The 26972-nt window shown below is 40.2% G+C and overlaps 1 protein-coding gene across 3 annotated transcripts in view; it reads left to right on the top strand.

The window, feature by feature from the left end:
- Window positions 1-26972, top strand: part of DIAPH1 (diaphanous related formin 1) — a 113639-nt gene that overhangs the window by 12191 nt on the left and 74476 nt on the right. For 2 of the 3 annotated variants that reach the window (XM_070792074.1, XM_070792072.1), the window contains exons 2-8: window positions 18316-18342; window positions 19353-19508; window positions 22156-22257; window positions 22606-22736; window positions 22925-23011; window positions 23811-23874; window positions 26535-26674. In XM_070792074.1, coding sequence (XP_070648175.1) covers window positions 18316-18342; window positions 19353-19508; window positions 22156-22257; window positions 22606-22736; window positions 22925-23011; window positions 23811-23874; window positions 26535-26674 — 707 coding nt within the window. The remainder of the gene's footprint in view (window positions 1-18315; window positions 18343-19352; window positions 19509-22155; window positions 22258-22605; window positions 22737-22924; window positions 23012-23810; window positions 23875-26534; window positions 26675-26972) is intronic. The other variant, XM_070792073.1, reaches the window with a different exon arrangement.

The raw sequence follows: 26972 nt of genomic DNA, 5'->3' as shown, positions 1-26972 counted from the left end.
AGTTGTTTTGGACTCTTCTAAAATTATTTCATCTTGCTTTCATGGGGCCTAAAGAGATATTTTTAGTTTTGTTAGTTTTTGTGAAAGATGTGTGTCAGGCTCCCCAGGCATAGAGGCTTCTAGTGATTTCTTGATTCTGGTATTTTAAAAAGATGGGAGTTGGCTTTAGTTGGCAGCTCTTTGCATCCGCCAGGGTTTGTTCGTTACTTACTTCTAGGCCCATGGGTGACGTCTGTTTCCTGTGATTGAAACCACAAGAAGAAGCAGTGAGAAGCCACTGTAGGATATGTCCTATTCAGCAAGCAGCAGACATCGGGCTGCCCTCAAAAGAGCAGTGGTAACTAAGCACTGCTTTTAAGGGTTCCTGAAGAGACCCTAAACGTGATCTGACCTAGCCTCCTCATCTTAACATGAGAAGGCCACTGAGGCCTAGAGGTATTAAGTTGCCCAAGGTCATGTAATTAGGTGAGTTCGCTTTTAGACTCCACTAACTGTTCATTATTCTTTCTCATATTGCATTTTGTAACTAAAGTTTATTAACTGTGCCCTGCCAGATTGTTTCCTTAAGCAAAGTACTACTGGAAAAGAGTAAATGCTCGTGGGCATTTTGAATATGAAAATTGGATGATGTTGCTTTGCCTTTAAAGGCTGTGCTATGGTTTTTTATACTTTTCTTTTGAAATGACTTTTACATACATTTTCAAAATAGCAAAGTCTAAGAACCCTCAATTTTTAAATTTTTATTCCACTTAGTATTTGAACATTTTAGTCATTATTTTTATGCACAGATATTTTTTACAATATTGCAGTTACAGTTTCTACATGTTTTCTTCTCGTAAAACAATGTCATAAACATTTTTCAACTTTCTCATCTTCGAAAATTGCTACTTTTGTTTGAAGTGGAAATTTGTTTTTCCTAACCACACCACACGGCTTGTGGGATCTTAATTGCCCCGACCAGGAATCAAACCTGGGCACCCAGCAGTGAAAGCAGAGTCCTAGCCACTGGACTGCCAGGAAATTCCTTGGAAATGTATTTTCATTATAAAAGTGATTTTCATTATTATAATTTTCTAAGACAGTATAGATGTGTATAAAAATGAAGTAAAACAATCCCCTCTCTTGTTTTCCAGAAATCATACTTATTTTTTAATAATTAGATCCAAAGAGAAAAATACATGATATTAATGCATGGAAGTCTCTTTAGAGCCTGAGTACTTTGGCATGAAATTCTGTAATGTGTTTGTGTTAGAACATAGTTCCACACAAGTACAGGTGCTGAAAGTATTAGAAAGTTCTTGTTTTAACTCTTGATTATACCAATATTTCTCGTTACAGAGGAGTAATGAGATTTCACCTCATGCTGTCTCCCCATTCCCTTCCCCAAATTTTCTCAAAATCTTAGTTCTAGATTTCTAACAGGCCAGTAAATGTTTACTGTGGTTTCGTAAGATCAAGTCTGGCTTTTTGAGTAGTTTAATTTTTGGATCAGTAAAGCTTATTATCAGTAGGCCCTGATGACTTCTATCGTCACATCATTCAGGAAGGGTGTGAGCAGGAATGATGAGAGGATAAAAGAAAAGAGGGGTAACCATCATTTAGAAATGAAGGGTTTGAGAGTGGCATTTAAAACAAGGTGGCCTCATACTCATTGCCTGTATGTAGCAACAGTGTCAGCTGCAGGAACTTCCTGTCTACCAGGCCTTTGGGTGTGTCATTCACAGGCTCACCCATGAGGAAGAGTAGATGTTCTGCTTCTCACATCACAACATGGGAGGAGAAGACCGTTGCTACGGAGATTGGGAAACAGCATTCCTGAGTCATTGACTGTTTCCAAATGAATGAACAACACCCCCTTTTTTCCTTAGCTTGTCTAAGCTAAGGCAATAAAGAGATCTAATAAGAAAGTAAAGAACAAGTATCAGTATTTGGATCTTGAGAAATATGTCAAAACTTTGGAAAAATAGGTTAACATTATTTATTGCTTTCTATTTATGTATTTGGAAGTTTTATCAGAACTTTCAGATGATGACAGACTTGTGTGCACCTCCTTCCTGACAGCAAGGGAGATGGGCGTGTCTGCCACGCCATATGACACATTGGTATGGTAGGAAACTCAATTCAGTTCAGTTGCTCAGTCGTGTCCGACTCTTTGCGACTCCATGGACTGCAGCATGCCAGGCCTACCTGTCCATCACAAACTCCTGGAGTTTACCCAAACTCATGTCCATTGAGTTGGTGATGTCATCCAACTATTTCATCCTCTGTTGTCCCCTTCTCCTCCTGCCTTCAATCTTTCCTAGCATCAGAGTCTTTTCCAATGAGTCAACTGTTCGCATTGGGTGGCCAAATTATGTGGAGTTTCAGCTTCCGCATGAGTCCTTCCAATGAATATTTAGGACTGATTTCCTTTAGGATGGACTGATTGGATCTCCTTGCAGCCCAGGGGACTCTCAAGAGTCTTCTCCAACACCACAGTTCAAAAGCATCAATTCTTCGCTGCTCAGCTTTCTTTATAGTCCAACTCTCGTGTCCATACATGACCACTGGAAAAACCATGGCCTCGACTAGACAGTAGGAAACTAGGACTTTAGAACCTGAGTACTTGCTCTGTTGGCAGCTTGTTTTCGCAACCTCTGAGTTCTTTGTAGTGCAAGGGGGTGGCAGTTTGTTTTGGATGGACATAGGGGAAGAATGCAATGTTCCCAGTCTGGTTTCCACCTGTTCTGCTGAGCTGGAATAGTGAAACCTGAGTGGACTGTCCTTCCTGGAGGCTCTCAGCTATCTAGGATGCAGGCTCTGCCAGTCCCAGGCTTCAGGACGAGCTAAGCTGGAGGCAAAAGGTTACCTCCTCCTTTTCCTCAAGAGACTTGCCTTGTTGGACAATTCGAGAACTATTAAAATATACTGGACCTATCTATCAGAGGATTGATTCTAATATTAAGATAGTTTTCCCCCTGGTAGCTTGGATGGTAAAGCATCTGCCTACAATGTGGGAGACCAGGGTTCAATCCCTGGGTTGGGAAGATCCCTTGGAGAAGGAAATGGCAACTCACTCCAGTATTCATGCCTGGAAAATCCCATGGATTGAGGAGCCTGGTGGGCTACAGTCCATGGGGTCACAAAAGAGTCGGACACAACTGAGCGACTTCTCTTCTTCCCCCTCATTTTAATTATAGTTGGGAAATGTGGTTTTTTGGAAAGCAGATTCTCATCAGTTTTAGATGGCTATGAGGGAAATTGGGTTTGTTGCTTTAATTTCTAAGTAAATTGCTTCCAGTTTATAAGTAAATTATTGAAAAAAGGAATGGAATATAGGTACCTAATGTTTTTTATATGGCATTTCTCACTTGTGCTTCACATAGGCTACTGCTTAGAATCTTTCCAGGCTCCCTGGTTTGTATCAGGAAACATACTTATTCTGGAAGGCAGGGGTAGACTGAAAGAAATCTTTTAATTAGGAATAAAAGATCTTGGACTCTTCTCTACTGTGTTTCCTTTGTTGTCTCTTGTATGAATTCTGACAGTACTGAGTTTAGCTGTGGGGCTGCCCAGGCAGTGTGGAACTAAGTGGATGAGCTGCTAGAGGCTTACTTACTCCTTTAGCACATTTTCCTTAGCAATCACGGAGAATGGGAGTGTGCCATCTCATTCCTGGGGTCTGCTAGATAATCTTTAGTTTTCTTTCCCTGAAGCACATTTAATTTTATAAAGGTAAATTAGCTTTATAGTTCATGTTTTTCAGTTTCTCGTCATTTTGTGCTTTTCTTTTATAGACTTCCTTTCCTCAGATATACCCTTTTCCTTTGATTTTCTTTTTCCAAGTGGGTACTTCAGTTCTACACAACTGTTGAGTCTTTTGGCACCAGAAAGTAATGATGTCAAAATCTAGTTTGTTTCTCTGTAAATGGTCGATGAGGTATTGACTCATTCAGTGCCATCTTTGGGCTGTGATTTGAAAATGGAAAGGAAGGTTTCCTACATTTGAAGATATCCATTATTTCCTTCTCTCTAGTTCTAATTGACTTCTTTATAAGAAGTGGGAATTGAAGGGAGTTTCATTGGTTCCATCATCATAAATTATATACTTTTTACCAAGCACTTTGCAAAACAAAGTGCTTTACATCTATTTTATTATTCTCCACAGAAACCCTGTGAGACAACATAGTCCTAAAGATAGGAAGACTGAAATTGTGGTGGATAAAAAGAAAAGCTTACATTACCTTTTCTGTCCTTTAGTGGAAACGTAGCAAATCTTGTGGCAAAGATGGAATAGGATTCTTTGGTAACTGAATTCAAGTTTATGTTATGATCATCCATTACCTTGCTATCCTAAGAAACAATGTCAGTCCTGTACTGGGATAAAACGAATCAGAGCCAGACCTTTCTCTCTGTTCACTTTGATTCTGAGTGACAGATACCTTACCTGTTCCTTCCTGGGTAGATGTATTAGGACTTGGAAGGAAACTGTTGTTGGCTACAGTGAGACTTATTTCCCATTTGACCCATAGGTAGCCTATGTCTTTGTTTCTTTGTTGTTTAGTCACTACGTCCTGTTTGACCCCCTGGACTGTAGTCTGCCAGGCTCTTCTGTCCACAGAATTTCCCAAGCAAGAATACTGGAATGGGTTCCTATTTCCTCTCCACTCAGGGTCCCCCAGCCTTATTCATCGGGAAAGACATTATTCTCAAAAGTTTGGTCTGAGCTGTCTACAGCAATCATAAGGTACTGTCGTAAACCTTGACTCGAAACTTTTCCTTTGTTTGTTCATTTGAATAAAGTAATGAATAAATTAATTTACTGGGCTTAGAATGATACTCCTAAATCTAGAGTGATGATAATTTTGAAAATATTTATAAAGTATTAGACATGTCAAATGGCAAGAATACACAGAAGAACCATACAAAAAAGATCTTCATGACCCAGATAATCACAGTGGTGTGATCACTCACCTAGAGCCAGACATCCTGGAATGTGAAGTCAAGTGGGCCTTAAGAAGCATCACTACGAACAAAGCTAGTGGAGGTGATGGAATTCCAGTTGAGCTATTTCAAATCCTAAAAGATGATGCTGTGAAAGTGCTGCACTCAATATGCCAGCAAATTTGGAAAACTCAGCCGTGGCCACAGGACTGGAAAAAGTCAGTTTTCATTCCAATCCTAAAGAAAGGCCAATGATGCCAAAGAATGTTCAAACTATCGCATAGTTGCACTCATCTCACATGCTAGCAAAGTAATGCTCAAAATTCTCCAACCCAGGCTTCAACGATACATGAACCATGAACTTCCAGATGTTGAAGCTGGATTTAGAAAAGGCAGGGGAACCAGAGATCAAAGTGCCAACATCTGCTGGATCATTGAAAAAGCAAGAGAGTTCCAGAAAAACATCTATTTCTGCTTTATTGACTATGCCAAAGCCTTTGACTGTGTGGATCACAATAAACTGTGGAAAATTCTTCAAGAGATGGGAATACCAGACCACCTGACCCGCCTCTTGGGAATACCAGACCACCTGACCCGCCTCTTGAGAAATCTGTATGCAGGTCAGGAAGCAACAGTTAGAACTGGACATGGAACAACAGACTGGTTCCAAATAGGAAAAGGAGTACGTCAAGGCTGTATATTGTCACCGTGCTTATTTAACTTATATGCAGAGTACATCATGAGAAACTCTGGGCTGGATGAAGCACAAGCTGGAATCAGGATTGCTGGGAGAAATATCAATAACCTCAAATATGTAGATGACACCACCCTTATAGCAGAAAGTAAGGAAGAACTAAAAGCCTCTTGGTGAAAGTGAAAGAAGAGAGTGAAAAAGTTGGCTTAAAGCTCAACATTCAGAAAACAAAGATCATGGCATCCGGGCCCATCACTTCATGGCAAATAGATGGGGAAACAGTGGAAACAGTGGCAGACTTTATTTTTTTGGGTCTCCAGAATCACTGCAGATGGTTGACTGCAGCCATGAAATAAAAAGACACTTACTCCTTGGAAGAAAAGTTATGACCAACCTAGACAGCATATTAAAAAGCAGAAACATTACTTTGCCAACAAAAGTCCGTCTAGTCAAGGCTATGGTTTTTCCAGTAGTCATGTGTGGATGTGAAAGTTGGACTATAAAGAAAGCTGAGCACTGAAGAATTGATGCTTTTGAACGTTGGTGTTGGAGAAGACTCTTGAGAATCCCTTGGACTGCAAGGAGATCCAACCAGTCCATCCTAAAGGAAATCAGTCCTGAATATTCATTGGAAGGACTTATGTTGAAGCTGAAACTCCAATAATTTGGCCACCTGATGCAAAGAACTGACTCATTTGAAAAGACCCTGATGCTGGGAAAGATTGAAGGTGGGAGAAGGGGATGACAGGATGAAATAGTTGGATGGCATCACCAACTCAATGGACATGAGTTTGAGTAAACTCCAGGAGTTGGTGATGGACAGGGAGGCCTGGTGTGCTGCAGTCCATGGGGTCGCAAAGAGTAGGACATGACTGAGCAACTGAACTGAACTGAGACATGTCAAATGAACCAAACATGGATTTTTGCCTCCAAGCAACTTACAGTTCGGTCCACAAAAACAGCTACAATAAATGGTCTGAAGAAGGACCTGATATAAAAGTATTTAGAGCCTGGCTTGACTGAGCCCTTTAGATCTTTTTGTGGCATGACTGACTATGGCCAAGTATACTATTTATAGATGAGGAATAATGATTTCCTTTTGACATTTGTAGGAGTGCTGTGTCAACTGGTACAGTCTTCATGTGTATATTTTTCTAGAAGTTTTTCTGTAGTAATAACAGCACGATTATTTTTATAGAATGTTCTCACCACTCCATTTTATGACCTTAATGGTTCCTAAGGAGGCCTGGTGTGCTGCAGTCCATGGCGTCATGAAGAGTCGGACATGACTGAGCAACTGAACTGAATGGTTCCTAGAAGTGTGTCTGGTTTTGTTTTGTTTTTAATAAATAGGGGAACTGAAGCATGAAGAATTAATGTGATTCACTCAGAATCATACTTGCAGTGATTTAGGATGCCAGAAGTAAAAATTAGGACTCATGATCTTTTTCCTTTAGCTAAAGTTCTAGATAAATTTTGTCAGTTTGCTTAATGTATCGGTTGCCTGCTTTAACATGACAAACTCAATAGCTTAAAATAAAACCCACTTGTTAGCTCACAGTTCCGTTGGTCAGAAGTCCAGCATGGATCGTGTGGCTGTGTTCTCAGTGTCACAGGGCTGAAATTAAGGTGTCAGCTGGGCCATCCCTCATCTGTAGTTGCTGGAGGAAAACCTTCCAAGCGCATTCAGGTTGGAAGAATTCCGTCTCTTGCAGTGGTGGGCCTGACTTCCCTGTTTCTTTGCTGTCTCTTAGTTCTAGAGGCTGCCTGTAATCCCTGCCATTTGGCCTCTTAGGCTCAGACCAGAAATGGCGTGTTGAACCTTGTGTTTCTCACTCTTCACCCTAGATTTAAAGGACTTGTGTAATTGGGTCAGACCCACACAGATAATTTCTCCTCCTTAAAAGTCTGTCCTTGGGGATTCTCCTGGAAAGACTACTGGAGTGGGTTGCCATGCGCTCCTCCAGGGGATCTTCCCAACCCCGGGACGGAACCCAGGTGTCCCACATTGCAGGTGGATTCTTTACCGACTGACCCACAAGGGAAGCCCTCTTAAAAGTCGATTGTGGCAAATATAACCTAATCACAAGAGTGATAGCCTATCATATTTACAGTTCTGATAATTATACAGATTATGTACCTCAGACTAGAAATCTTGAGAGAAGTCCTAGAATTCTTCCTTCCACACTAAACATTTCCCTCACTCTGAATTAGCCCATGAGCAGGTGTGGATGTCAGAAGAGGGAGAGCTGGGAATTAAGTATATTGAGACAGTGAACTGCATTGTGATTGTGGGTTTTATGAGAAAAACCTGTAGTTCCTAAGAATCCTGGACCTCCAAAGAATCATCACAGAGTAGGGGCCAAGGGGCATTCAGCTGTAGTGTTTTCCCTTAGCCAAGAGCTCAGATATAGTTGTTCCCGATAAGGTAGCCTGAACAAAATCTTTAGAAAGTACTAAAATATGGACTTGCTCTTGTAGGCTTATATTACCCCTGTGCTAGCCACATGGTTCATGAGGTAATTGTCCATGATTGACTGTCCTTGTGAAGCACATTGGTAGAAATTAGAAACACTCTTTGCTGTGTAATGTACTCTGTGATCAGAATAATGCTTAATCATATTCTCTTAATAGATCTCTGCTAACTTCTCTTCTTCTATGGACACTACGTGATTACCTTTTGTTTGGCTACATGAGAGACTATCCTTAATTGAGAATTCTATGCCCTTTTTCTGACTGGAGGGAAAAGTTAAAGATTCAGGGAATTGGGTAGAAGTGAATCAGTACCTTGGATGAATTTTCTTATATCCTTTAATTTATAATAAGTCCAATTCTGTTACTAGGCAAACAGAGGGAACCTCTGTCCAAAAGACTGGCAAATTTAGTCCAATTGACCAACTCTTAAAAAGCTGAAGTATTAATAGATTCAGCTACCACCACCACCACAACAAATCCAGTTATAGAAAAGGAGTTTTAGATTTCATTTGCATTTATTATGATACTAATTGATCAGGGTATGTTTCAAATTCATTCGGTCATAAATTAGTTTGGCCTCACAGGGCATACTTTGGGATCTTGACTTTAATTTTTGGTTTCTTTGAGAAACCAAACTGTAAAGTGTCTAGGAAGTTTCTTGCTTCCTGTAGATGGTAACCAAAAGATTTATCTTACCACTTATTACATTAGGATGTGGTGACTGAATCAGAGCTTTGAATTACACTCTGGAAGGAAAGTGAGGGGACAGCTTTTCATTTTTATTTTGATTGATGGTCTTAATGCAGAGCAGTACCCAGCCGAATATATTTATTTTGATGCTATTACAAATGCAGTGCACCTTGAGCAATTTGTGTTAATTTAAGTAAGATTTGATAATACTGAGAATCTTTTAGAGAAATTGAATTTTTATTAAATGCAGTTTAAGCTCTTTTCCTGTACCAATGACCTTCAGAAATTTATTTGCTCATTTACTTCTATTGAACAAAAAATTCCTATCGAATAAATTGTTTTTCTGCCCCTTTAAAAATATTTTGTGCTTCTATCAATAATTGTTTGCATATAAATGAAATATTATTATAGAAATTGAGTTACCAGCAGAAATCTAGACTATGTTTTAATGACAGTATTGCCACTGTGAGATCGAGGCTCCCAAGAGAAAATAAACAATACTATCTTGGAGGCACAATCTGACCTTAGATTCTCCAAGTGTTTACAAGGGCTCTTTCTGATGGTGTCAGTGGGTCAAGCCATGGGGAATGTAGGGGGTCATCATAAAGATCCTGAAATCTTTGCACTGATTCACTTCTACCCAATTCCCTGAATCTTTAACTTTTCCCTCCAGACAGAAAAAGGGCATAGAATTCAGATGTTAGACCTCCTGTTTCCTGTATTTCAGGTCTGTCACTTTATTGGTTTGCTGCCTTATTTTGGTGGAGTGTATCCTACAGTTGCTTCCTAAGGTGCACTTGGATACATTTCCTGAAGACTTTAATGTCTGAAAAATGTCTATTCTGAACTCACATTTGATTAATAATTTGGGTATAGAATTCTAAGTTAGAAAAATTTTTTTATATTTTAAACTGCCTTTTTTGTTGTTTAGCTTTTTGTATATATTAGTAGTTTAAGAAATTCAAAGCTTCTCTGATTCCTTTGACCAGTTTTCCTCCCTTCTTTTTGTCTCACATCTCCCCCTGCCCTCCGCTGTGTGGCATTTGGGATCTTAGTTCCCCAACCAGGGATCAAACTTACACTACCCTGCAGTGAAAGCATGAAGTCTCAACCACTGGATGGCAAGGGAAGTCCCCCTTCTTTCAAATTGTAAAATTTTCTTTGTTTTCCTAGTGTTTTGGAATTTCACCATGGTATGCCTTTGTGTGGTGATGTGTCTTTTGTGATGGAGACATCCTTCAGTACTGGGAAATATTTTTTTACATTAACGTATAGTTGATTTACAATGTTGTATAAGTTTCTGCTGTGCAGCAAAGTGATTCAGATATACACGTGTGCATTCTTTTTTTACATTTTTTTCAGTTATGGTTTATGCATGTTACTGCAAATAGCATTATTTTGTTCTTTTTTTATTGCCATGTAATATTGCATTGTATATATGAACCGTATCTTCTTTTTTCATCTGATGATGGACATTTGGGTTGTTGCCTTGTCATGGTTATTGTGAACAGTGCTGTTTATGAACATGGGGGTGCATGTATCTTTTTAAATTACAGTTTTCTGCATATATGCTCAGGGGTGGGATTGCTGGATCATATGGCAACTCTGTTTTTAGTCTTTTGAGGAACCTCCATAGTCCATAGTGGCTGTACCAACTTACATTCAGTGCTAGGAAATATTCTTGAATTATTTCCTTGATAGCTTGGTCCTCTGTTTTCTCCTGTTATTTGGGTATTGTACTTGCCAAACTGATCTAATTTTCTTATCTTTACTCTCAGTTTCCCATCTCTGTCTTTTTGCTCTACTTTGGGGAGATTTCCTCAAGTTCTTACCTTTCAGTCTTTCTTGAGTTTTCTGTTAAGTTTCTGTTTTCATGTGTTCAGCTTCTAAGGGTTCTTTTTTCTCTGAATATTTCTTCTTAAAATGGCATTATGAGGACTTCCTAGGCTCCAGTGGGCTTGCCTGGTAGCTCAGCTGGTAAAGAATCCACCTGTAATGCAGGAAACCTCAGTTCAATTCCTGGGTCGGGAATATCCACTGGAGAAGAGATAGGCTACCCACTCCAATATTCTTGGGCTTCCCTGGTGGCTCAGCTGGTAAAGAATCCACTTGGGTTCAATCCCTGGGTTGGGAACATCCCCTGGAGAAGGGAAAGGCAACCCACTCCAGTATTCTGGCCTGGAGAATTCCACGGACTGTATATTCCACAAAGAGTCAGACACAAGTGAGCAACTTTCACTTTCACTTAGGCTCCAGGGGTTAAGACTCCATGCTTCCACAGTGGGGCACCGTTCGATCCCTGATCCGGAAACTGAGATCTCGCATGCTGCATGGAGTAGCCAAAAAAAGAAAAAAAAAAAACAACACAAAAAGCCCCAGCATTATGTTCTCCCTTATAGATATTAATTTTTTTCTATTCTTTCTTTTTGCATAGTCACTATATAAGGAGTTGCTTTTTCCCTCTCTCACATTTGTATTTTTCCTTAGGTGTTTAATAATCCTTGGTTTTCCATGTTCAAAAATGAGGGACTAAAAAAAACAAAAAACAAAAATGAGGGACTAAAAAATTCATTGGAAACTGGATCCATGGGTAGAGCTTGTTAGCTGTGCAGTTTATTGTAGGCTTGCCCTGTTCAATATAAATATAATATAATGTGAATCACATATGTAATTGTAGGTTTTCCAGTAGCCACAGAAAAAGGCAAAAAGAAAAAAAGTGAAAAGAATCATGTGAAATTAACTTTAATAATGTTTTTTAACCTTGTATATCTAAAAATATTGTTTTGATGTGTAATAGATACATATTGATTGTTAATGATGTTTTTACCTTGTTTTTTATATGAAATTATTGAACTGCAGTTTATTTTATATCTTATAGCACATCTCAATTTGAATGCTAAATTTTGGTGGATATACTTGATATGTATTTAGATTTCATAAAATTTACAAGTGAAAGGTAGATTCACATACCTAGCATATTCCAAACATACTTAAGTTTAACAATAACATACTAGTTTTTAATTAAAAAATTTTTTTAATTAAATAAAATTTAAAATTCCTGTTTCAGTTGCACTAGGCACATGAGAAATGCTCAGTGGTGAACAAGATAGAAAACCTGGAGATAAACCCCTGCACCTTGGGCAACTTATCTTTAACAAATGGAGAAAAAACAGCCTCTTTAATAGTGGTGCTGGGAAAACTGGACAACTATATGTAAAAGAGTGAAACTAGAATACTTGCTAACACTATATACACAAAAAATAAACTCAAAATGGATTAAAGACTCAAATGAAAGCCAAAAACTGTAAAGCTTTTAGAGGAAAACAAAGACAGTACACTCTTTGACATACACCACAGCAAGATCCTCTTTGACCCACCTCCTAGAGTAATGGAAATAAAAATAAACAAATGGGACTTAATTAAACTTAAAAGCTTTTGCACAGCAAAGGAAACAATAAACGAGATTAAAAGACAACCCTCAGAATGGGAGAATATAGTTGCAAACGAAACAACTGACAAAGGATTAATCTCCAGCATATATAAACAGCTCATATAGCTCAACATGAGGTAAACAACCCAATCAAAAAATGGGCAGAAGACCTAAACAAACATCTCTCCAAAGAAGACATATAGATGGCTAAACACATGAAAAGATGCTCAACATTGCTCATTATTAGAGACAAGCAAATCAAAACTTCAGTGAGGTATCACTTTACACCAGTCAGAATGCTGCTGCTGCTAAGTCGCTTCAATCATGTCCGACTCTGTGCGACCCCATAGACAGTAGCCCACCAGGCTCCCCCGTCCCTGGGATTCTCCAGGCAAGAACACTGGAGTGGGTTGCCATTTCCTTCTTCAATGCATGAAAGTGCAAAGTAAAAACGAAGTCGCTCAGTCATGTCTGACTTTTCGCGAACCCATGGACTGGCTCCTCCACCCATGGAATTTTCCAGGCAAGAGTACTGGAGCCAGTCAGAATGGCCATCAGCAAAAAATCTACAAGCAATAAATGCTGGAGAGGGTGTGGAGAAAAGGGAACGCTCTTGCACTGTTGGTGGGAATGTTCATTGGTGCAACCACTATGTGTGTGTGTGTTAGTCTCTCAGTCGTGTCTTACCCTTTGCGACCCCCTGGACTTCTCCAGGGTATTTCCTTCTCCAGGAGATCATTCCAAACCAGGGATCAAACCCAGGTCTGCCACATTGCAGGGAGATTCTTTACCATCTGAGCCACCAGGGAAGCATTGAAACATACAGCACCATATATAAAATAAATAGCCAGTGGGAGTTTGCTGGATGAAGCAGGGAACTCAAAGCTAGTGCTCTGTGATAACCTAGTGGGATGGGGAGGGAGGTGGGAAGAAGGTTCAAGAGGGAGGAGACATATGTATACCTATGGCTGATTCATGTTCATGTATGACAGAAACCATCACAATATTGTAAAGTAATTATCCTTCAATTAAAAATAAAATAAATACTTAGTAGTTACTTGTGGCTGGTAGCTACCATATTGGACTACATAGCTGTATGGTGACCTGCTTGGACTATGTCAGTAGTTTAAGGTGGTTTTTCAGTTTCCCAGAGAAGGCTCTTCCAACCTTCTGTCTCAAGGGTAAGGGTTTTGGGGTGCTGGAGTCCTGAGAAACTAGAAAGGGGAAGGTGCTGGGTGTCTCATACAGTACACATAGATTAACTACTTGTCTTTTTGCTATAGGATTTCTGCCCACAACTATGCCTGTCATCCCCCGAGCCAGAGATCTGTGTTTTACCCTCTTCTAAGAATAAATTTCCAGATTTATGCTGGAGTAAGGGAGGTTGGAGAAGGCAATGGCAACCCACTCCAGTACTCTTGCCTGGAAAATCCCATGGACAGAGTAGCCTGGTAGGCTGCAGTCCATGGGGTCGAGAAGAGTTGACACGACTGAGCTACTTGACTTTCACTTTTTACTTTCATGCATTGGAGAAGGAAATGGCAACACACTCCAGTGTTCTTGCCTGGAGAATCCCAGGGATGCAGGAGCTTGGTGGGCTACCCTCTATGGGGTCGCACAGAGTCAGACACGACTGAAGCGACTTAGCAGCAGCAGCAGCAAGGGAGGGTAGTCTCCTGATGGCATGAGGGGAGGTGCTTTAGGGATAATGGGAGGATCTACAGGTCCAACTGCTTCTATAAGTGAAAAGTGAAAGTCACTCAGTTGTGTCCGACTGTTTGCGACCCCATGGACTACACAGTCCATGGAATTCTCTAGGCCAGAATACTGGAGTGGGTAGCCTTTCCCTTCTTCAGGAGATCTTCCCAACCCAGGGATCAAACCCAGGTCTCCCGCATTTCAGTCAGATTCTTTACCAGCTGAGCCACAAGGGAAGCCCAAGAATACTGGAGTGGGTAGCTTATCCCTTCTCCAGCGGATCTTCCCGACCCAGGAATCCAACCGGGTTTTCCTGCATGGCAGGCGGATTCTTTACCAACTGAGCTATGTAAACTGCTTCTTAAACAGCCTTCAAACCAATCTTATTTTTGGCTTCCCTTTCCTCCAGCTGCTCATTTCTGTAAGTATTATACCTGGTGCTGCTAATTCCTGAGCCTGTTTAGGATTCCTAAGTACAGTCTGGATAGTTATTAGCTTTTCCTTCGTCAGGTTTAGGGCTCATTTTTCTTAGATCTGTTGAGTCTTAGTCCCAGCTTCAAAAGTTTGGTTATAATTATGCTTTTCTTGTTCTTCCCAACCTTGTAGGCTCCTTTCTTTTTTTTTTTCCCCCTAAAAATTCCTTTTCTGTAGATGTAGAAAGATTTCAAAAAGGGGGGAAATTTAATTCAGCTTACTCTCTTTTACCTGGATGTATTATTCATGAGCAGATTTTGATATGTTAAAATTTTTTCATTCTGTATTTATGCTTCCTTCAGTATCTGTATTTGTAGTTAAAGGTTTTAGTATATAGCTTCAGTAGAAGACTTGGTAGGAGAGGCAGGAAGATGAAATATTTAGTGCAGTAAGGGTTTGTAGTTTGAAGGCAGAAAATAATTGATAGCAAACAAGGGAAAAGATGAGCATAGAGGCATAAAGAAATAGGTGGGATCATTAGAGATCATCACAAAGCTTGAACTTCTGGGGCATAATGCATAAATACAGCTCCAGTAGCATTTTTCTAGGACTCCACTATTTTTAGTCATTCTTACTTTTCATGAGCTAGGAACCTCATGTTAACTACCTCAGAGAATCCACAAAGCATGTTATATATCTTAGAAAATTCACAAAACAGTTAATGATACAATTAGGGAAAAAACCTCACAAAGCTTACCATTTGTAAACTGTAAGATCCTCAAGGAAAACACATGTAGCATTAAATAAGTAAATTAATACACGCTCAATATACTGTAGCAGCAGGTTCCATTTCACTAATAGAGCTGAGCTTACAGTTTGGGTGTTCTCTTGGGTTCTGAAACAGAATTTTGCCTGTACTGTGATTCACTTTGCTGGTAGATGCTGCCCTCTGTTGGGAGTAGTTGAGAAAATACATGGATCAGTTTTGCTGTCCTTACTCAAATCGAGCACTAAAACATGGATACTTTTTTTAAAGGAATTAACCTGTTTCTAATGATGCACCAAGGAAATCTAAGGAGACTGGTTTCTTCCTTTTTAAGAAAACAGATGTTTACTTTTGTGTGTCTAAAAGCAACAACAGTTAGTGGGCATTAAATGGGAACAAGACAAGAATTTGGGGAATGCAAAGGTTTAGGGCTATCTGGAGACCAGAGTTCCATACCCAGCTTGCCCTTATATGACCTCAGTGATTTACTCCATCTGTCTGGGCTTTGGTTTCTTCACCGATGCAATGAAAAGGTGGAACAAATCTCCAGGGATTGGGATTTTAGGAGAGCAGCCCCAAATTATGGTCTTTGTTCATAGGTGATACAATGACTGAATCTTAGGCTCTGCCCTGAAGGAACTTAGTCTGGAAATAGCTAGAGGAGACAGACAATCAAAATACAGTTGTAATCCACTTGTAGTGCTGTGAGGCAGGCAAGTACCTATTTCTGTAGAAACACAAGGAGAGGCACCTTTCCAGTTAGAGGAGGTGTCATCCCGTAGGGCCTGTTGGAGCTAGCCTTGAAAGCACAGTCTCCACAGAGGGAAGCAGCAGCCTAGAGAAAGTTTGCAGTGGTGAGACAGCGTGATCTGTCTGTGGACTTGCAATGAGTTCAGGATGCCCAGAAGATAGGGTTTGAGGTAGAGGGCTTGTTGAGAGATGAGTCAAGACAGAGAAGTCAGAAGTGTCCTATGCGATGCTAAGGAACTCGGATCTTAACCCAAGGGCAGTAGGAAACTATTGCAAGGTTTTAAATGAGAAATAACCCAGACAGCTCGACATTTTAGAACAATTACTCATTGGAGGAGGAAATGGCAACCCACTCCAGTGTTCTTGCCTGGAGAATCCCAGGGACAGAGGAGCCTAGTGGGCTGCTGTCTGTGGGGTCGCACAGAGTCAGACACGACTGAAGCGACTTAGCAGCAGCAGCAGCACTCTTGGATTTAGTGTAGAGCGTGGATTTTGTGTTGGGCAGATGAGAGTGAAGGAAGGGACATGAGTTAGGAGGCTATTACAGTAAATCAAACGACAGATCATACCACTAGGATGGAGGGAAGAGAAATGAGTCTGCAGACAGAAAAAACAAGTTGCTGGTTTCCTGTTCTTTAACTTAACCTGAAGCTATGAAGAGTCCAGCTGGCACTGATTCATTAGACCCAGGTTCTGTTATCTATGTTATATCCCTCCCAGAATTGTTTCGGTTGTTGTTTGGTTCTGACGGAACATTTTGAGTTTGGAGGACAAGGTTCTGGACTGGAAGCACTTGCTCTAGGAAGTGTAACCTTGGTAGTGGCAACCTGACTATAAACACTCACCCTTTGTGTGGCTTGTTTCACCTCTGTGTCAGGCGACCCAGAGCGATGACAAAAGGAACTGTGAGTCTCCCTGGTGTTGCGGTCTCTGCCTCGTGATCCTTCTGCCTTGGCTGCCCAGTGAGCAGTGCACACACAACGTAGCTTCAGATTCCATGGACATTGAGCAAAGTTCTTAGGGTTTTGGGTGAGTGATTAGCATTCCATCAGCAGGAGGTTGACCTCCTCTGGACCGTGGAGGGCAAAGTTAAAATTCACAGTTTACATGGGATTTAACTAAACTCTTGACATCGGGCACATGAGTATAATGACATAGATTTTTCTTGTCTGTAAAAAGGTTAGTAGAATAATTTTGTGGCAGTGTCAAATAGTTCTTCATTAGTTGAAGAATGTTACTCAAGAGGCATTTATTATACTCTTCTAAGAACAGCAAAAATAAGATTAAAAAATGTTTTTGGCTGCACTCAGTGGCATGCGGCATCTTGGTCCCCAACCAGGAATTGAACCCATGTCCCCTGCATTGGAAGGCATAGTCTTAACCACTGGACCTCCAGGGAAATCCCTGGTTTAAAACTAAGTATTAGAATGAAGAATTCCTGCTTTCCTGTACCTGCTTGAATCAGACTTTTTTGGGTAAAGTACAGTATACGTACAGAAGAGAAGAGAATATAAAACATACAGAAAAGTTATAAACAGAACATCCATGTATCCATCATTCATATCAAGAAATAGAATATTATTGTAAGCACCCCTGAAGCCCCCATCCCTTTCTACAGTCATTATTCTTCCACCCACCCCAGGTAACCATTGTTTTGCCATTTGTGGTAATCATTCTCTTTATGATTGTACATGCTAGATAATATAATTTAATTTTGCATGTTTTTCATCTCAATGTAAAAGAAATAATACGTTCACTTTTATATTGTAAGTAGCTGTGTGTTCATTCACTTTCTGCACGTACTTATTTCCCAGTGTACCATGGTACCAGTTCACCCATTCTACTCCAGGTGGCTGTTTGGATTGTCCTCTGTTTTAGATATTACAGCGTTGCTGTGAACATTCTTGTTATACTCAGCCTGCTATGTAAGTGCAACTTTCTGAAGGAAAGGTAGATTTATAGAAACTGTTGTGTTGAGTTGTGATATAGCTGCATATTTTCACTTTACTAGATTCTGTTTTCCATTGTGTTTTCCAAAGTGGCCGTAACAATTTACATTACACCAACAGTGTGTAAGAGCTCCTGCAACTCTGTGACTAGACACACATGAACATTTTTGCCAGTCTTGAGGGTAAAATGATAATCTTGTTGTGGTTTTGGCCTGCATTTCCTTGTTTACTAATGAAGTTGAACACATTTCATAGGTTTATTGGTCATCTGATTTAGAGTTTTTTTAGTTCTCCACCTCTTTTCCCCAAAAGGGTTATTATATGTTAGTGACCTTAAAACTCCTCCTGCCCCTTACCTAAGGGAATGTGCTAAGGAGTATGGCAGAAATCTAGCTTGTAGGAAGGAGCCTAGATCCTTTCAACTTGTCTTCTCTTTTTTTCCCCAGTCCATCTGGTGTTTAGGAAGTTTCCTGGCATTTCACTGATTTCTCTTCCCTTTCTTCTCCTTCCTTTTTCCTGTTCCTAGACTCTGAAGAGACTCATGGCAGATGAGGTAAGGAAATTTTGTTCAGCATGTGCATGGCTCATTTCCTACACTATGGTATTTGCCAGTTGCAATAACTTTGACTTTCTATAACTTATAAATGTGATATGGGTTCTACTCTCAGGGCCTCCCAAAGCTTTTCTCTAACTCTTTGCTCTGTTTGATTTATTGCATGCATTTCCCTGGCACATTCACTGACTTTCAAGGTTAGGCATGTTCTTTAAACTCCGAGCTGACTTGCTGTCTGGATGTCACTCATTTCATTGGAACCCCAGAATGCTTGCAGATACTAACTGTTATTTTCAAACAGGTAGTGCCGATAAGCTGCAGTTTATCGGTAGCTCTTTTTGAATTGAACACCTGTCCTTGTGGTTTGAGGAATGATTGAGGTTGGTTGACAGAGAGATGGCATATATAGCCCTGAAGCCTGAAGTACAATAGATTATTTTCTTTGTGAAGAGGATTTTGGAGAATATATTTTGAACTTTTGCTGCTTGCATAATACAAGTGCTATGGAGTGTACAGAAGAAAGAAATAACAATGGTTCCTGGTTTTAAGTCATTTCCTTGTTTCTTGTATATAACTTGTATCAAAAGCATGATCAGACTTCTCTCTCAAAGGGAGAGGTCCTCTGAGGATCTGGCCACAGTTGTTATTGGATAGCTAGAGGGAAACAGAGGGCATTTTACTGAGCACGCCACATGTGAGGTGCTTTCAGTCTGTGTTGCTCGAGGGCTTGGAAATGGCAAAGGAGCTAAAGAGCAAAGTTCTCTTTTTTAGACAGGTTCCAAATTTTAGTATTTCATTCCTCTTATCTTTGGATGAAGGTGAGAGTACAGAGTCAGTGTAGTAAATTAGATACAGGAAAGACTGGTTTCTCTTTGTCATGTCAGAAGAGCCTTGGAACTGTCCACAAACCAAAGGAACCATGGGTGAATAAGAGGCTAGAGGCTATTTGAGGTATGGTTTGTTGTGTAAATAAAAATGGGTCACTGCTAATACTTTTTTCTCTTTCTCAGCTGGAGAGATTTACCAGCATAAGAAGTAAGAAGGAGAAAGAAAAGCCCAATTCTGCTCATAGAAATTCTTCTGCATTTTATGGGGATGATCCTACAGCACAGTCATTGCAAGATGTTTCAGATGAGCAAGTTCTAGTACTCTTTGAACAGATGCTGGTAAGTTCCCGACCTCAAAACATTGCTTCTTCTTGAAAATGCTTTTATGGGCATGTTTGTTGTTCAGTCACTAAGTCGTGTCCGACTCTTTGAGACCTCCTGAACTGTACCTGCCAGGCTTCTCTGTCTATGGGATTGCCCAGGCAAGAATACTGGAGTGGGTTGCCATTTCCTTCTCCATTTATAGGCATATTGGGCCCTTTTTCATGCACAGCCCTCCTTAACTAGCCCTTAGTTACAAAAAAAAACCCCTCTAGGTTTAACAGAGAACTTAATAGCAGCTCCATTAATGAAGGGACTAAATATACAGGCACCAATCCGTAGATTGGAATCTGTGAATTAGGCTTAGAAATATCTGATCACTGACCACTTTGTTAGTCTCCTTTAGCCCAGCAGCACTTAAGCCACAAAGATATAGAGTGAATGGGCCAACTCATGTGGTAGTGTGATGACAGCCAGAGTTGATAAAGATTTAAAACATTCACAACAAAATCTCTACAAAGCAGAAACTTTGGAGATGTGGAGAGCTATCATTTGCCCAAGGTCTTCTGTTTAGTGGTAAATATGGAAAGAGAATTCTGATGTTGTTATCACTAGAAGACCTTTAAAGATTGGGGCTGAGGTCAGTTCAGTAATAAACTGTGCATGGATGACACTGACTTTGCCGCTCTGAGTGAGGACACTCAGTGAATGTCCACTAGTGCTAAGTGTTGCAAAGTTTTGAGTACATGCTTATACGGTTTCATGAGACCTATGGATTATCTTGCATTTACAATCTCAGCTTCAATTAGAGACTAGTGGCAAGTCTAACTAAGTTAAAAGCATGGGTTTAAAACCCTTAATACAGGGCCTGGCACCTGTGGTAGTAAACCCTCAACCAGTACTACTATTATTGCTTTTCACTGAAGCTTTCAGTTTGTCTCATAATAATCCAAGTGTGTTAGGAGTCTAAGAGTATGATCTTTCAAGACAATCTCTTAGGGGCTTTGGATTGCAAATATAGATGTCTTCAGGGCAAGGGGAGGTAGCATAAATAAGTTAGGGCTACATAGTGAAAGTGAAGTTGCTCAGTCGTGTCCGACTCTTTGCGACCCCATGGACTATATCCTCCATCCATGGGATTTTCTAGGCAAGAATACTGGAGTGGGTTGCCATTTCCTTCTCCAGGGGATCTTCCCGACCCAGGGATCGAACCTGGGTCTCCCACATTGCGGGCAGATGCTTTACCATCTGAGCCACTAGGGAATCCCCCAAAGGCTACATAAGAGATGATAAAAAGGAAAGGAGACTACAGTGAAATGAAGAACATTTGGTGTTTTTGTTAAAAGCCAGCCACAATTCACTTCCAGGTTTTGTAGCATTCCTGTTGGGAATGCTAGCCCAGTAGTGCCAGATGTTTCTATTTTTCAAGAAGCCAAAAATCTGTACCTTTTAAAAAAAACAACAAACATCGTTTTTAAAAAACAAATAGCCAGCATTCAGATTTCCCTAATAAGGTCATGAAAAAATTTTTTTTGTTTATTCAAGCCACGATTCCAGATAGAGTCCATTGTAATATTCTCCTAAGTTTCGTTTGAACTACAGATTTTCTTCCTTTTATCCTTCCTATTGCTATAAAAAGTTTCTTGAAGAAGCTGTTTGACTTTTACAGTTTTCTATAATCTTAAACTTGCTGATTGTATCCCTTGGTGCTAGAAATTCACGTTTTTTATGAAGTCTCTCAAATTTAAAATGTTGAAATTTTTAGAAGACAAAGCATACTTAGAAATTTTAGAAGACAAAGAATACTTCATCTTTGGGTCTGATTCAGCCTCAGGGCCACTATTTTGCAATTTTCTGTTCAGTTTATCTATAAAAGGAGGAAGAAAGCACCAGAAATTGAGTCAGAAAAAAGTCACTATTACGGTTTGGTGGTGGTGATTCCTTCACACATCACACACATACACATGGAGAAGAAATTGAATATTTCCACTTTTTCCCTCCTATACATTCCCATTTTAAATAATATTCTGGACTTGTTAGGGTTGAACTTCTGCTCACAGAGATAGGAGGGTCAAACAGATGGTTTCATATGTAACAGGCTCAAGCAGAGCCTTTCTCCTGATAACACACTCCAGATTATGTCTGTTGAGGGAATTTGTCAGCTTCCAGTTTGTTCTTCATGGAGGAGTTTGTCCTTCATGGAGGAGTTTGTCCAGGGACTTAGTTAACCAGGAATAATTGGTATTTAGGCCTAGAGTGGCACAGATTTTGCTGGTGTTTGAATGGTGCCAGTGGTCCAGTGCTTCAGCCTGAAGAAATTACTAAAGTCCATCCCAAGTGCAGAAAATATTAATGCTTTGTTTGTTTTTCTTTCAATAATACAAAGTAAGTTTTCCCTCTGTATTGAGAGTCCATTTTTGTTAGGAGAAAATTTAAGTGTATGTATATAAAAATGTCTGTTGGGATTTATACTAAAATGTTAAGCATATTTATCCCTGAGGAATTCCTATCATCTATGATAGCTTAAGTCTCTAGGGGTCAGGAAAATTTCTTTATTCAGTAAGCATTTAGTGTGTTCATCTCTTCACTAAGTATACTAAATATTAAACACTCAAACTTGTAAGGAATTCAAAGCAGTTTTCCCCCTTTTTTCTCCTGCCACTAGCTGGATATGAACCTGAACGAGGAGAAACAGCAACCTTTGAGGGAGAAGGACATTATCATCAAGAGAGAGATGGTGTCCCAGTACTTGCACACCTCCAAGGCTGTGAGTCCTGGGGCAGGTACCCATGACATGGGAGACTGTGCCCCTTATCTTGGCCATGTTTGTTTTGCTACTTTCATAGAACATTTTATGTCCACGTCAGTTCCATTTCATTCTTTTATGTAAACTACTTATTTTTTACCCTCATTTGAGTTACTTTTCTTATATACTTCTGCCTAATTCAATCATCATAAAGTATGTATGAGTAATGGGAAGGAAATCCTGAATCTCATGGTTCTGTTCTATGTATGATGGATGTCTGCCCTCATACTGTTTAAATGGTATTAACTAATACTAGTCCAATTTATGACTGAGTCCAGTGTTTGCTGACCTCTATTTGCTTCTTTGCAGGGCATGAACCAGAAGGAGAGCTCTAGGTCAGCCATGATGTACATTCAGGAGTTGAGGTCAGGCTTGCGGGATATGTCTCTGCTTAGCTGCCTGGAGTCCCTTCGTGTCTCCCTCAACAACAACCCTGTCAGGTGAGGATTCTCAGGTGGAAATAGGAGTAAGAGCCCACTGTAGAATTCACTAGTGGGGATTAGAAATCCGAGGAATCAGGGAAGTATGACAGTGTTCTGGATTGGGAGTAAGAAGTTGCCAGGATACACTTTATTTTGGTGGATAAGAATATATTGATTTGATATTGCATTGTCTTTGTTCCTAACAGTTGGGTCCAAACATTTGGTGCTGAGGGCCTGGCCTCCTTATTGGACATCCTTAAACGACTTCATGATGAGAAGGAGGAGACTGCTGGGTGAGGACTTCCAAGTCTTGTCATCTTCTAGGTGGAGGGTAGTAGAGGAATTGGCTATTCGCTGTAAAGGAGGAAATAAGTTAGGACTAGGACATTATATGTTAGCTGAGAATGGGGTTTATCGTGGCGGTTACTGGAGGATGAATAATGATTATAGGTACGGGAAAAGGAAGAGGAACTTAAATTTCTCAGTATATACCACATATGATTGTGAGTCTGCCAGCAAAGATTCTTATCCAGTCTGGAAATAGGGTCTGATTAGTCCAAAGCTCTCCCGTGATCTGGTCTGGGTCATATCTCATTTGGAAATATGTGTGATCAGTTTGAGACTAACTTTATGATAGTCTTCAGGGTTGAAACAATTCTTGTACTGACTTAGGTTAGGCTTTCTTGAAGCCAACCTGACCCAGTATGGTTTCTCTACTTCCCCGGATCTTTCCAAAGCAAAACACAGGTCCTGGGCCTTCCTGAAAGTACAGACTTGAAACCTTTGGTGTAGATGAGGCAAGCAGTAATAGATGGGATGCTATTGTGATAGAATTTAGCCCTTAGGAGCCTACTAGAAGTTAAAGGGGAGATTTTAATATAATACTAAATTCTTGGTTAATGAGAGGATTAGCCCGTGGTTCTTTTTTTCAGCTATCTCTTTTTGCCAGTGTTTTAGGACAAAATGCTATGTGCTAGAATTTACTTAACTACTAGTTGGGAGTATTTATAAGACCCTTGTTTATAATTGAAAAGTCAGTGGGAGAGAGGTGTAGAATAAAAGGACTTCACTAATTATGTCTTCTACACACAGAGGCTACGACAGCCGTAACAAGCATGAGATCATTCGCTGCTTGAAAGCTTTTATGAATAACAAGGTAAGATTGTTCCCATTCTCATTCTGACTCCCATCATGACCCCTGTTCTTGCTCTTCTATTGGCAAACTCAAAAAAGAAGGACCTAGAAATACAAGATTCAAGGCTTCTAGCTTTCCCTTTTAGTATCATAACTTTTGATTACCACATACACATACTCTTATGTATCTTTTTCCTCAGTTGTAATGTCTATTTCAGAGGAAAGGCTTAATTTTCTTCTTCTGTTTATACTTTTGTTAATTATTGGATTTCCTGACCTGCAGTTATTAATTTTTGGAGGGTTTACTTTATTCTCTGCTTTATTGTTTTGTCCCCTGTATGTTCGTACTGTAGAATATTTCCTTTCTTTTTTTTTCCTGTCTGTTTAGTATTTAAACCTAGGGAGCCTTCAATGATTTGTTCCTGAGTGCAAATCTGTCTTCCTGACTGTTTAATTTTACTATAATTACTCCATTGGCTTCTGGGGCATTGAAAAAGAAACATAAGAGTCAGTTTTTATTCTTGGAAGACATAGAATTCTATTGTGTCTGCTCAGTTCAGTTCAGTTGCTCAGTCGTGTCTGACTCTTTGCAACCTCATGAACTGCAGCACTTCCCTGTCCATCACCAACTCCTGGAGTTTACTCAAACTCATGTCCATTGGGTCGGTGATGCCATCCAATCATCTCATCCTCTGTCATCCCCTTCTCCTCCTGCCATCAATCTTTCCCAGCCTCAGGATCTTTTCGAATAAGTCAGCTGTTCGCATCAGGTGGCCAAAGTATTGGAGTTTCAGTTTCAACATCAGTCCTTCCAATGAATATTCAGGACTGATTTCCTTTAGGATTGACTGGTTGGATCTCCTTGCAGTCCACGGGACTCTCAAGAGTCTTCCTCAACACCACAGTTCAAAAGCATCAATTCTTCTGCACTCAGCTTTTTTATAGTCCAGCTCTCACATCCATACATGACTACTGGAAAAACCATAGCCTTGACTAGACAGATTTTGTTGGCAAAGTAATGTGTCTGCTTTTTAATATGCTGTCTAGGTTGGTCATAACTTTCTTCCAAGGAGTAAGCATCTTTTAATTTCATGGCTGCAGTCACCATCTGCAGTGATTTTGGAGCCCAAGAAAATAGTCTGCCACTGTTTCCACTGTTTCTCCATCTATTTGCCATGAGGTGATGGGCCCGGATGCCATGATCTTTGTTTTCTGAATGTTGAGCTTTAAGCCAACTTTTTCACTCTCCTCTTTCACTTTCATCAAGAGGCTCTTTAGTTCTTCTTCACTTTCTGCCATCAGAATGGTGTCATCTGCATATCTGAGGTTATTGATATTTCTCCTGGCAGTCTTGATTCCAGCTTGTGTTTCATCCAGCCCAGTGTTTCTCATGATGTACTCTGCATATAAGTTAAATAAGCAGGGTGACAATATACAGCCTTGACATACTCCTTTTCCTATTTGGAACCAGTATGTTGTTCCATGTCCAGTTATAACTTGCTTCCTAACCTGCATACAGATTTCTCAAGAGGCAGGTCAGGTAGTCTGGTATTCCCATCTCTTGAAGAATTTTCCACCGTTTATTGTGATCCACACAGTCAAAGGCTTTGGCATAGTCAATAAAGCAGAAATAGATGTTTTTCTGGAACTCTCTTGGTTTTTCAATGATCTAACGGATGTTGGCATTTTTATCTCTAGTTCCTCTGCCTTTTCTAAAACCAGCTTGAACATCTGGAAGTTCACGATTCATGTATTATTGAAGCCTGGCTTGGCGAATTTTGAACATTACTTGTTGTGTCTGCTAGAAAATTATTTTTTCTATGCTCATTTCTGTTTAGCTATTTTGGGAAACGTGTTCTATCCTATTGTTAGTTTGCTAGGGTTGCTAAAACACAGTGTGTTTAGCAACCAGGTGTCTTAAACAACAGAAGTTCATTTACCTCACAACTCTAAAGGCTGTAAGTCCAAGATCAAGGTGTCAACAAGATTGGTTTCTTCTGAAGGCTGCAAGGGAGGGTGTGTCCCATGCTTTTCTCCTAGCTTCTGGTGTCTTGCTGGCAAGCTTTGAGATTCCTTGACTTTATATACATCACCCAGTCTCTGTCTTTGAGTTCACATGGTGTTCTCACTGTTTGCCTACATTTCCTCTTTTTATAAAGACAATAGTTATATTGGGTTAAGGACCCACCCTACTCTAGTCTGGAGAAGGTGATGGCACCCCACTCCAGTACTCTTGCCTGGAAAATCCCATGGACAGAGGAGCCTGGTGGGCTGTAGTCCATGGGGTCACGAAGAGTCGGACACGACTGAGCGACTTCACTTTCACTTTTCACTTGCATGCATTGGAGAAGGAAATGGCAACCCACTCCAGTGTTCTTGCCTGGAGAATCGCAGGGACGGGGGAGCCTAGTGGGCTGTCTGTGGGGTCGCACAGAGTCGGACACGACTGAAGCGACTTAGCAGCAGCAGCAGCTACTCTAATCTGACCTAATGGTAATCTAACTGACTACATCTGCCTGTGACCCTATTTCTAAATATGGTTACAATCTCAGGTACTAGGGGTTAGGGCTTCAACATACGGATTTTGGGAGGAACGCCATTCAACCCATAACAACTCGTAAACTTGTCCCTGGTTAGGTGCTCTCATCTTTAAGCCTCCCTTTTCTGTTTTTGTTCTCCCAGTTTGGAATCAAGACCATGTTGGAGACAGAAGAAGGAATTCTGCTGCTGGTCAGAGCCATGGATCCTGCGGTTCCCAACATGATGATTGACGCTGCGAAGCTGCTGTCTGCCCTCTGCATCCTGCCACAGCCAGAGGACATGTATGTGCCTGAAATGGTTTCTCTTTTTTCTTTTTTATCATCTTCCTTAGTCTTAAGGAATATTGAGTTGCTTGGGTGTCCACTTACTCTTTAATATTAGGTAAGACTACATTTCTTACATGAACACTGTGAATCTTAATATTTATGAATGTTTTTTAAGAGATGGAGGCTGTTCTGCATGTACTGCTGGTTATCAAAGGTACAGCAGAATGCCTCCTAGATCTCCAGTAATGTCTGTATTGTCTAGGACAAGGGTTTCTTTTTACATTTTTTAAAATTCAGAAGTAACACAAGGTTA

Source organism: Bos indicus, chromosome 7 (genome assembly GCF_029378745.1).
Source record: "Bos indicus isolate NIAB-ARS_2022 breed Sahiwal x Tharparkar chromosome 7, NIAB-ARS_B.indTharparkar_mat_pri_1.0, whole genome shotgun sequence".
NCBI classification, from domain to species: domain Eukaryota; kingdom Metazoa; phylum Chordata; class Mammalia; order Artiodactyla; family Bovidae; genus Bos; species Bos indicus.
The sequence above is the reverse complement of the archived record's forward strand: the minus strand, read 5'-3'. Positions and strand labels throughout refer to the sequence as shown.